This window comes from Peromyscus eremicus, chromosome 10, assembly GCF_949786415.1.
Source record: "Peromyscus eremicus chromosome 10, PerEre_H2_v1, whole genome shotgun sequence".
In the NCBI taxonomy this organism is placed as follows: domain Eukaryota; kingdom Metazoa; phylum Chordata; class Mammalia; order Rodentia; family Cricetidae; genus Peromyscus; species Peromyscus eremicus.
Genome location: NC_081426.1, coordinates 88,397,526 through 88,408,675, shown reverse-complemented (window position 1 = coordinate 88,408,675; position 11,150 = coordinate 88,397,526). Strand labels below are relative to the sequence as shown.

The following is an 11,150-nucleotide window of genomic DNA, read 5'->3' as shown; positions in this document are numbered from 1 at the left end:
CTCGAGCAGAGTGTTCTCTTCTTTAAAGGCATCTTACTGTAAATAGTACGGGGTGACGTCTCTTAGTTTTAAAACTGCTTTGGGCATTCTTTTCCTTTCTTTTTTATATTTTAAAGGTTTAATCAAAGAACAAACACAGTTTTGTTTTACTGTACACACTCCAAGTCAAACAGCTTTTGGTGACCCACTCGTCTGTTTTCTTAAGAGTATGTAACAGCACACCCTAGCAGAGTCAAGCAAAGGCTGGCATTACTCACTGGGATCTGGCCACTAAATAAAGTTGTTTTATGCAAAATTGTGACTTCCTTGTTTCTTACACTAACTGTTCTTCATGGGTGTGTGTAGGCACAGCATCTTTACGCTGGCTGTTTTATTATGAAGGATACAACTCAGGATCAGGTACATGGAAGACGTGCATGGGAAGAGAAGGGGGTCAAGGGCTTCTGTACCTTTGCATTCCACTCTCCCAGCTTCCCACAGTGTTGCTCAGCCTGGAAGCTATCCACAGCTCATAACACACTGGTGATAGCTCTCCATTCCCCAGCTGCCCCCCCCCAACCTCCTGAAGTGGGTGGGTTGGAGGTCTAAGCTCTTGGTACTTGAGGTAACCAGCCTTCATCCTGAAGTTACCTCAGTAGCATGAATTCTGGTTTGACCAGAAGAGGTTCATTCTGAACGAAACATTGCTGTTATGTTCTAAGCGGGTTAGGAATTTCAGCCAGGAATAGAAACAAAAGCCAAACATCTTATTTGAGAAAATGTTTTCACACAATAAAACTGTATCATATTCTTTCTCCTCTCCAACTCTTCCCAGATCTTCTCCACCTCCAGTCCCATCCAGTTTCTCTCTCTCTCAACAAAAAGCTAAAATAAAAGCAAGTGAAAAAGAAAACCAGTAAGAAAAAGAATACCAAAATGAAAAACTCACATAAGAACATTTGTGTTAGCCAACTACTCCTAGGCATGGGACCTGCCCTGGAGTGTGGTTGATATACCCAGTGACGCTCCATTTCAGAAAACTGGCTTCCTGTTCCCAAGCAGGTACCAATTATGAATAACTTCTTGGTTAGGGCTGGGACTTTGTGTCCATTTTCCGTTCTCAGTACTGGGATTTTGTCTGGTTTGAACCCATGTGGGCCTTGCTATCAACATCTCTTTGAGTTCCTATCTGCATCGGCCCTATTGTGTCTGGCAAACAGTTTCCTTGGAGTCCTCCATCACCTCTGGCTCTTACAATGTTTCTGCCTCCTCTTCAGCATGGATCCCTGAGCCTTGAGGAGAGGGTGTTTGATAAAGACATCTCATCTAGTACTAAGAGCTCCAAACTCTCCTACTCTGCATATTGTCCAGGTGGGTCTCTGTTAATGACCATCTCCTGCAAGAAGCTTCTCTGATGAGAGTTGAGTGTGTGAGTAAAGAGTACAGCAATGTGTCATTCAGGGTCATTTTATTGCTATCTTCCTTTAGCAGAATCACAGCAGCAGGTTTTCCCCTAGGCTCATGACCTATCCAGTCCCAGTTCTTGGCCACTTGAGCAGTGTCCCATGTCACTGAGCAGTCCTCAAAGCCGATCAAAAGTGGCTGGTTACACCTGTAACATTTCACCATTGCCCCAGTATATCTCGTTTTAGGTCACAGAGCTTGTAGCTAGGTGATGTCGATGCTTTCAAGAGAAGACTCTGGAATGGAGCAAAGCACCTCTTAGCACCATAAACACCTCCACGTAAAGCCAGCCATGGGGACATGATAGCATGCACCACTGGTCCCACTACTGCTACAGTGAAATGGAAAGCCCAGAGAGGATCCACGGGAGCTTGCAGAAAGGCCAGCCTGGCACATGCAGCAGTGAACAATGAGAGTTCGTTTTAAGCACGGCTGTAGTGGTAGCTGTTCCAGCTTTGACCTTGAAGCACTGCCCCAGTGAGGCAGCTGGTAACTGCCACGCTGACCTAGGACCTGCCCCTGGGGTGTGGCCGGGACAGGAGCCCTCTTGGCTCCTCGTGATCTTGGATGCTGGATGGCAGACCAAGTCAGAGTTCTCCAGAGAACCCCACTGGGGGACTGCACCTCACCTCTCCCAGATCCTGTAACCAACCCCTTTACTGGCTGTAAGTTACCCCAAAATAAACCTCCTTTTAACTACATGGAGTTGCCCACATTACACAGGAGAAGCCAAGGACTGACACCCAGGTTTGTCCTCCATCCTCTGCACGTGCGTGCATCTGTAGTCACAAGCACACACACACACACACACACACACACACACACACACACACACACAGACGAAAAATAACCCAAAACAAGCGAAGCCCATAGCTTACACAAACCCCTCTCCTCTCCTTTTCTTCTGGGAATTTTCGTCCACTGCGAGCGGCCTCACGCTCCAAGCCCTGAAGCAGCAGTGTCCCTGTGGTCAGCTTTCAGGGGACGCAGCAGTCCCCTGCTCAGCTCAGCCAGCTGCCTTCTGTCTTGAGGAGCCAATGCTGTTATGAAAAGGCCAACGTTTTCCAGTGTGTGCAGCTACCACTACAGGCCACATTCCCAAGATCTAGACGGGACTGGTGTCCTCCCGTGTGGCTTCCTGTGGAGCACTGAGGATAACTGGGTCCCGGCTGGGGAAAACTGAATGTATTTCATTTTCTCAATCAAGAAGCTGGTTTGACTTTGGGTCATTCTCAATTCTTTTTTGCCTTACTGCTCAAATACAGTCTCTACAAGTGTGGGGGTCAGAATGAAGAAATGGTATTCCAGCAGCGTTTCCGTAGGAAGCTCACTTGCTAGTCAGTATTAGAATAACCCCGAGTACCTCTAGACTTTGGTAAGCCAGATAGATTTGTATCTATCCAGGGTAGGGTAGGAGCTGGAGAGAAGGGTTTTGACTAAACACAGACGAAGTGATTCAGTGCCACTGAATGTTCTTCAGGACATTCAGAGCAGCCAATGATTCCATTTTTCTGTTGCCCTGGTAGCAGCTTTCTCAAACTACAGTGTACTTCCTATCTATAAACATCATCATTCCTTGCTCTGGGGTTGTTTGATATTAAAGACGGGGTGGGGTCTTGGATAGCCCAGGATAGCCTCCAGCTTGATATGTAACCGCCTCCTCCTGAGTGCTGGTACTGTAGGCATGGACCACCATGCCCAGCTTTCTGAGGTTTTTGCAAGAACTGCCTTTTAATGAATGCAAAGCTGAATGCACACCTGCTATCCAAGTCCTTCCAGAGGGTATTGCATTTATAATGTAGGTAATGGAATGAAAAGGCTTTCAGGCACGGAAAGAACCGGAGACGCTGAGAAGGGCAGTGTCCTACGGCCTGGAGGAGAAAGGTGAAGGCAGGTCAGACACCCCGTGGTTTCAAGCCTGCGTGATTGTGGGGCCAGGGACAACTGCGACATCCCAGAAGAAACGTGATGCCACCGTCGGGGAGGAAAATGAGGTTCTTGACGTTCCTAACTGCACGCTGTGGCACAGGCCTCTGTGCTGGAGAGGAAAGGCCGTCCACTGCTTGATAACATCGATTCACGTGATGACTGTTCTAGTTACTGTCACTGCTGGACACACTGTCACAAGACGCAGCAGCACAGCCATTTACTGGACTCCCAGGTTCTATGCCGGCCCCGATGGCACAGCTGGGACATCTCTTCTCTGCTCCGTGGTATCAGGGTCTCAGCAGGATGACTTGAAAGCTAGAGGCTGAAGCTGATTTATTATGTCTGGAAGTGGAGGTTGACTATGTACTCTGCTCCTCGGCACGCGCTGAGAATCTGGGTTCCCCGGAGCAAGTTGCCAACTCCAGCATTTGTCAAAAGAGCTCTTGAAGCCAGGCGGTGGTGGCGCACGTCTTTAATCCCAGCACTCGGGAGGCAGAGCCAGGCGGATCTCTGTGAGTTCAAGGCCAGCCTGGTCTACAGAGTGAGTTCCAGGACAGGCACCAAAACTACACAGAGAAACCCCTATCTCAAAAAAAGAAAGAAAGAAAAAGAAAAAGAAAAAAAAGATGAAACTGAGCACTGTCCCGTCCCCTCCTCCCCTATTGGATTAGGGCCTTATGCTTCTGACATTTATTTACTTATTTTCTTTCTTCAGTTATTGCGACAGAATCTTACTATGCATCCCTGCTGGTCTAGAACTCACGTTCAGACCTTCCTGCCTCAGCCTGCAAAGTACTGAGATGACAGATCAGTGCTGCCACCCTTAGCTTCATTTAATCTAATTACCTCCTAAATGCCTACCCAAAATGTGGCCACATTGGGTTAGGACTTCTATGAGTTTAAAGGAACAACTCGGGTGGGTCACCATGGCAACCAGTCTGATAATGCCTTAGAATGGCTCCAAGGGATCAACTTTAACCTTCCCTAATTTGGAACTCTGCCAGTTCCCAGGCAGCTACCTAGGACCATTTGCTGGAACCGTTAAAGACAAATGTATTAACCACAGCTGTGTGAAATAACGGGCAATAGCTGAGCAGACAATAGACTTAGCCCAAAAGCTTGTTAGGAAAGATCGAAAAATGAGATGCTTCGGTGAATTAGGGCTTTGAGAAGTCCTGTTGCTTTCTTGGCTGATATGCGTTTATGTATGTCCCCCTCCCCCACCTCTCCAAGACACACTCAATGTCTAACAATTAGTAACTCAGAATGCAACCATATTTAGAAAGTGTGTGTGTGTGTGTGTATTAAAATGAAGACAGACCACCCCCCAACCATGACTGGTGTGCTAACAAGATGTGTGTGTGTGTGCATGCGCGCATAAGCTTCAGAGAGAGAGAGATTAAAATATGAAGGCAGACCCTTGCTTACATTACCGTCTGCATCAGCTTTCCACTTAACACACTACGTCACTGTCCGTCCAGCACCAGTATCTATCCAGTTACTCAGGCTAAAAACCTAGGAGCTGCCCTTTCAAGTCCTGTCAATCATGTGTCGTTATCAACACCTCTAAAACAGCCCTGCCGTGTCCACATCTACCTCCACTGTTACCCCAAAGCCAGCCACTGCTAGCCCTTCATTACGATCGTCTTTGATAGTGAATCCAGCAAATAGAGCGATTAGAGGAGTTGGAGAATTAAACAAACATTCCCCAGACGTACCTCCATGTGGTTCTGGGAATGACTCAATGAAATGTGGTAGAGCAATCTTACAAAGAGAAGAGGGCAGTCCTGCTGTTGGCGTGGCAAGCAAGGTCACTAAAGCACAAGTGTTACCTGGCCAGCTTCATGGGTGAGCAGCCGTGACAACCGTGCCAAGCTTCCTGAACTCACCATGGTGGCGCTTCCTGGGTAGTTCCCCTAATTATCCCCCCACTAAGCCTTCCATTGGTTTGTGTGAGAGCCTTATTCCTTGTTTCAAGTTCCTTTGTGATCACAACACCTAAGTAGGGGCTGGAGAGATGGAGCAGTAGCAAGACCCTTGCTGCTCTCGGAGAGTATCTAAACGTAGTTCCCAGCACCTACATCAGATGCTTACAACTACCTCTAACTCCAGTTTCAGGGGCTCTGGTGCCATCTTCCAGCCTCCACCCACAAACACATGATGGTGTGCTGTTCAAATCTTAGGTGGTCTTTCAATAATAAACCCAGAGCCAGATAATAGGGTGAAAGCTGAAAGATCAGAGAAGCAGAACAGCCTGCCACTAGTTCTTACCTCTACGAAATCCTCAGTCAAAAGAGAGCGAGTTCCTGTTTCCTCAAGCATTATATACTTTTCTCTGCCCTGCCATATTACTTCCTGGGATTAAAGGTGTGTGTGCTTCCCAAGCAAAGGCTTGAGATCTCAACTGCTGGGATTAAAGGTATGTGCCACCACTGCCTGGCTCTGCGTCTACGCTAGTGGCTGGCTCCGTCCTCTGATGCTCAGGCAAGTTTATTAGGACACACAATGGCGCCCAATATGGGGTGCCAAAATGTAGCCACAAGTTTCTCTGGTCCTGCGCAGCCCCATGGTTGGCACGAATCTTTCCCACCCGCATCCTGCAGCCACTTGGTCCCAAGTAAACACACAGAGGCTTATATTATTTACAAACTGTATGTCCTATGGGTTAGGCTTCTTGCTAGTTAGCTCTTATAACTTTACCCATTTCTATTAATCTACATGTTGCCATGTGGCCGCAGTGTTACTGGTGTGCAGGAATCTTGCTGCTCCTTGGGTGGCAGACTGGCGTCTCCGACTCCACCCTTCTTCATCTCGTCTTCAGTTCGAATGGACCACCTAACGTATCCTGCCCTGCCACAGGCCAATGCAGCTTTATTTATCAACCAATCAGAGCAACACATATTCATAGTGTACAGAAAGACATCCCACAGCACTGGTGCGTTCGCACACGCACACAAATACTAAATCATTTAAGAAATACCTAAGTGCTCTCTGCTTCCAACTCCCCACTCATAGGTCTTCCCCCAATCCATTCTCCATTAAACTCAATTTCTTAAAATATAGGTCACTTCTGTTCTGAATTCTCCAGTAGCTTCCCACCACATTTAAATTACAGTCTAAATGTTTTACTAGGTTCCAGAGACCTAATGATCAAGTTTCTGCATACCTCTCTAATGGTATCTAGCCACTGGACTCCTGATTCCCTGGTCCAGGCAGAGCTATGTTTAAATCTCTACATGTAGTCTGCATACAATGTTCTTTCCTCCGCATATATCTCATCTTTCATGCTTAGATTACAAACTCCACCCCTATACCTTATTTTGTGTTGTCTTTGTTTAGTTTTCTCACACCTCTAAGAACATCTGCATTCTGACCATAAGGAGAATGCGTCCCTTGCATCAAACCTAGGACTCACATCTTGACAGAACAAATTTGAGTGAAACTCAGGGTAGATTTTATTCATTATTCCATTAGCAAGAACTGGGGGGGGGGCAAAGGTTGAGACAGGGCCCATGTAGCCCTGGCTACTAACCTGGAACTCCCAATCAAACCAGGTTGGCCTCTACCTTCAGGGGTTATAGATATAAACCATCAGCCCAGGCTCTGCAAACTATTGTTGAATACTACTTAAAGAGAGTGTAATTTTGACATCAAGGCCCAAGTGGTACTATAGCAAATTGTTATGGGACATATTATATTTAACATTTTTTTCTCTGACAGGAGAAGTATGATATGAAAAATACATTTAAGCAAGTCCTTTTAAACACTGCTGCTAGAACCTGTCTACTCAAAAATCAAGTTGTTTCCTTTTTTTAATGTGTTAGATACAAGAGGAGGAAGAGGAACTTGTGGGTAGGTTGCAGTTGGCATTATTACCAAGCGTCTGCCCAACGATTCTGCTCTTACAAACCATGCTATTGGCTTTTAAAGACAAATGAACTCTGCATCTCCCTCTCCCTTCCTGCTCCATCTGATGGGATGCCTTCCATTTGACAAGGTCCGTGGGGAAACAGCGCCACCTGCTGGGCAGAGCCTGTTCTGCACCCAAGTTAGCATTAACCCTGCCGGTCAACCTTCCCTCTGCAACTCTATAAACATCAGTCAGGCTTAAGGCCAGCATAAACCGCAGACCTCTCCACTCCAGAATTACTGATTAGAGAATCCTCTCCCTAAAACAGAACAACCAAGATGTTGAATTCTCAGCTACCTCTCTAGCACCATGCCTGCCTGCATGCCACCATGTTCCACCAGGATGACAATGGACTAATAAGCCTCTGAATTGTAAGCCACCCCAATTAAATATTTTTCTTTTATGAGAGTTGCCGTGGTCATGGTGTGTCTTCACAGCAGCAGAAACCCTAATTAAGACACTGTTATTAAAGGATAATCAGTTGTCATCCGCCCATAAACCTGTCTACAAAAATAGAGTTAATCCTTTCATGAGTTTGTGGTTTACAAATTATTTACAAATTATTCCCATTTCTATGACTTACATGAATTTGATTCTAATTCTAGTTTGTCTGACCCAAAATCTGAATCATCAACATAACATTTTTCTCTATCTCCTTCCCCCCTTATATTTGTGAGACTTTTCCTCATAGTTAATGCATCCCCAAAATTATTCCTCCAGGATTTTCTTGAGTAATTAGAAAAATAACTTTTTCCTTCAAGCATTTTCTTATACAGCTTTAAAAAAAAAATGAGGTAGTCCCAGGTGATGGTGGCGCACACCTTTAATCAGCACTCAAGAGGCAGAGGCAGGTGGATCTGGGAGTTCAAGGCCAGCCTGGTCTACAGAGAGAGTTCCAGGACAGCCAGGGCTACACAGAGAAACCCTGTCTCAAAAAACAAAACAGCACTGACAAAAAGACGAGATGGCTCGGTGGGTAAAGGCTCCTGCCAATGAGACTCATGACCCAAGTTCAATACCCAGGACCCCAGATGGTAGGTGAGGAGCAGCTATCATCAGCTGTCCTGCCCCTCTCTCTCTCTCTCTCTCTCCCCCCCTCCCTCCCTCCCTCTCTCTCTCTCTCTCTCTCTCTCTCTCTCTCTCTCTCTCACACACACACACACACACACACACACAATTAAAATGTGGAGAAAAAACATGGTTATAAAAATTCCAAGAACTTCATTCATACATGAGCGCTTACTGTCGGAATTAAACAGTAACAACATTCAAACACCAGCTGAAGCTAGGTAATGATTTTCATTCATAGTCTGCTAAAAGAGACATGGACATCACACACTCAGTGCAAAAACTAAAGAACATCCAACCATTCAGCTGCTCCGGGCTTACTTTCCTGTTTGCTTCTGGCGCATGAGGTACAATCAATCCACAATCTATATGAAACTGAAAGAGAAAAACGCCTTTATTAATTAATTAATTACACGAAGGTGACAGGAAATCCTGTCAGAGTGGCATTGGGATAAACAATACTGTTATAAAATGTACATCTTCACATCCATTTCAGAGGGAATATTACACATTAGAGCTCTTTGTGGCGTTATACTGGTTTCAATAAAACATTTTTTAAAAATAGTCATCAACATATATTCTCAAACTATGCTAAGACATAAAAAGGCAATATCAAAGGGTGCTCACACTGGCAGGGTGGCGGGGCCACCGCCACATGGGCTGCTCGTGACCACCGCTCCAGAGGCGGACACTGCCAACGCCTACGATACCTGACTGATCAAACCAATGCTTTCTCTGAGGGGAAGTGAGGCCTGTCTCCTGTACACAGGGACGTGAGTCTGGGCACGGGAGGGAGATTGAGTCCACAAGGAGACACGGTCGGTGGGTCCCTCTTACAGATGCCTTTGAAGCACTTCCAGTTTTAAAATAACAAGGTCTCTGGATAACAATTTCTCAAAACTGCTCCCCACTTCAGTGAGGGATGTGATACCATCACACATTTGGTCTGTGCCTTTGCAGTTTCTTCTATCAAATGCACTCTCGTGCACTGGTAAGACTTAAGAGTTACGGTCTACACAGAAAGCATCTTTACATGAATTTGGTTCTCACGGAACTGACAACTTTTCTCACATATGTGCCTGTGGAAATTAATCTGAGCACACACACATACATGTAGATACACTTGCATATGTCTGTGTGTACACATAGGTAAGTTACTGTTACAATTAGAATAAAGCTGGACATTGGGGGGACAGTTGCGTCTCGCTCAGAACCTGCTCTATGTTGATGGCAGGTAGAGCTCACTGAAGGACGTGATGAGGTTGTAGTATGTCTTCTCGTCGTCTGTTAACCCCGCATTACCAGGTCTCACCACCACGGCGACATGCACGTCTGCCTCCTCAGCAGCACTGGCCTCTGGGAAATCAAAGCACAAGTGAGACACACCGAAACCTGCCTGAGATGAGCTGATGCCGGGAGAGAACCAGGGTGAGTGTGGCCCTGGCTGCTGCTGCAGCTAAAAGACGGCTCAGTGAGGCAGGTTATATACTCTTTATATGTATTAACTCTGTGCTAAAAAGCACCTGACTGAACACGAGAGACAGAAACACAGCCCATCCTATACTGCGCTTTAATTAGAGCTACTGATGACTCAACACAGGCTTGCTCTGGCCCACACCCTTTGTCCGTTCCTACAAATTAGCCCCAGACAGCTGAGCTGTTTCTCAAAGGGCAAGCTGTAGGGTCTAACTAACACCAATTAAGTAGACAGAGAACAAGAGTAGCCTATGATCTAATCTGGCCAAAGTACAGGCTCTAACCTCAGGTCCCAACATGTCATGTCCCCTGCCTAGATGCCACATCTTTTTTGCCTGACAAATTCCTACTCTTCAGACTTCCACTCAAAACATGACACCATCCAGAAGCGCCATTCCTGTATTAGAGCGGCCCGCGTGCGCCTCACAGTCTGTACTCAGCTGTCCCAACGATGCACTTTATTACTGTTTACCCTCCTTAGACTGTGGGTACCTTATGATCAGTGACTGGGATGGTGCTGGGCGGCAGAGAGTAAAAACAAGGCCCGTCATAGTCACTTAGGTAAGCTGGTGTTACAGGGATATCTCTAATAGACCTTGGCTTACATTCATCTCTCCATTTTATTTTTATTTGAAAAACAACAGCTAATTTCATCTTTAAAGCATCTACTCCACTGCTGTGGGATGTATGGCAAATGTGTTGCTGATTAATCAATAAAACACTGATTGGCCGTTGGCTAGGCAGGAAGTATAGGCGGGGCAAGGAGGAGAATAAAGCTGGGAAGTGGAAGGCTGAGTCAGAGAGACACTGCCAGCCGCCATGATGACAAACAGCATATGAAGATGCCGGTAAGCCACGAGCCATGTGGCAAGGCATAGATTAATGGAAATGGATTAATTTAAGCTATAAGAACAGTTAGCAAGAAGCCTGCCACGGCCATACAGTTTGTAACCAATATAAGTCTCTGTGTTTACTTGGTTGGGTCTGAGAGGCTGTGGGACTGGCGGGTGACAGAGATTTGTCCTGACTGTGGGTCAGGCAGGAAAACTTAAGCTACACTCCACGCTAGGAACCAGACTTGGACGAGAGATATGTGCACAAAACAGGGCTCCCATCTTTGTGTGCAGCTCCCATCCTCATTGTCTTTCCCAGCAACTCCAAGAACTTATGCTGTTAGCCCTGGCCCAGTCTACAGATACGGAAACCGAGCAAAGCAACTGTAGGCCTAAAACTTGTCAGCCTGACTCAATGCCCAATACTCTAAAACAGTGGTTCTCACCCTGTGGGTCATGACCCCTTTGATGAACCTCTACCTCCAAAAATA

At 46.2% G+C, this 11,150-nt stretch overlaps 1 protein-coding gene across 3 annotated transcripts in view; it reads right to left on the bottom strand.

The window, feature by feature from the left end:
• Positions 1-8,720: 8,720 nt before the first annotated feature.
• The window catches only part of Enoph1 (enolase-phosphatase 1), a 33,527-nt gene continuing 31,097 nt past the window's right edge, over positions 8,721-11,150 (bottom strand). For all 3 annotated transcript variants that reach the window (XM_059274727.1, XM_059274728.1, XM_059274729.1), the window contains exon 6: positions 8,721-9,706. In XM_059274727.1, the coding sequence (XP_059130710.1) occupies positions 9,570-9,706 (137 nt within the window). In that variant the 3' untranslated portion in view covers positions 8,721-9,569. The remainder of the gene's footprint in view (positions 9,707-11,150) is intronic.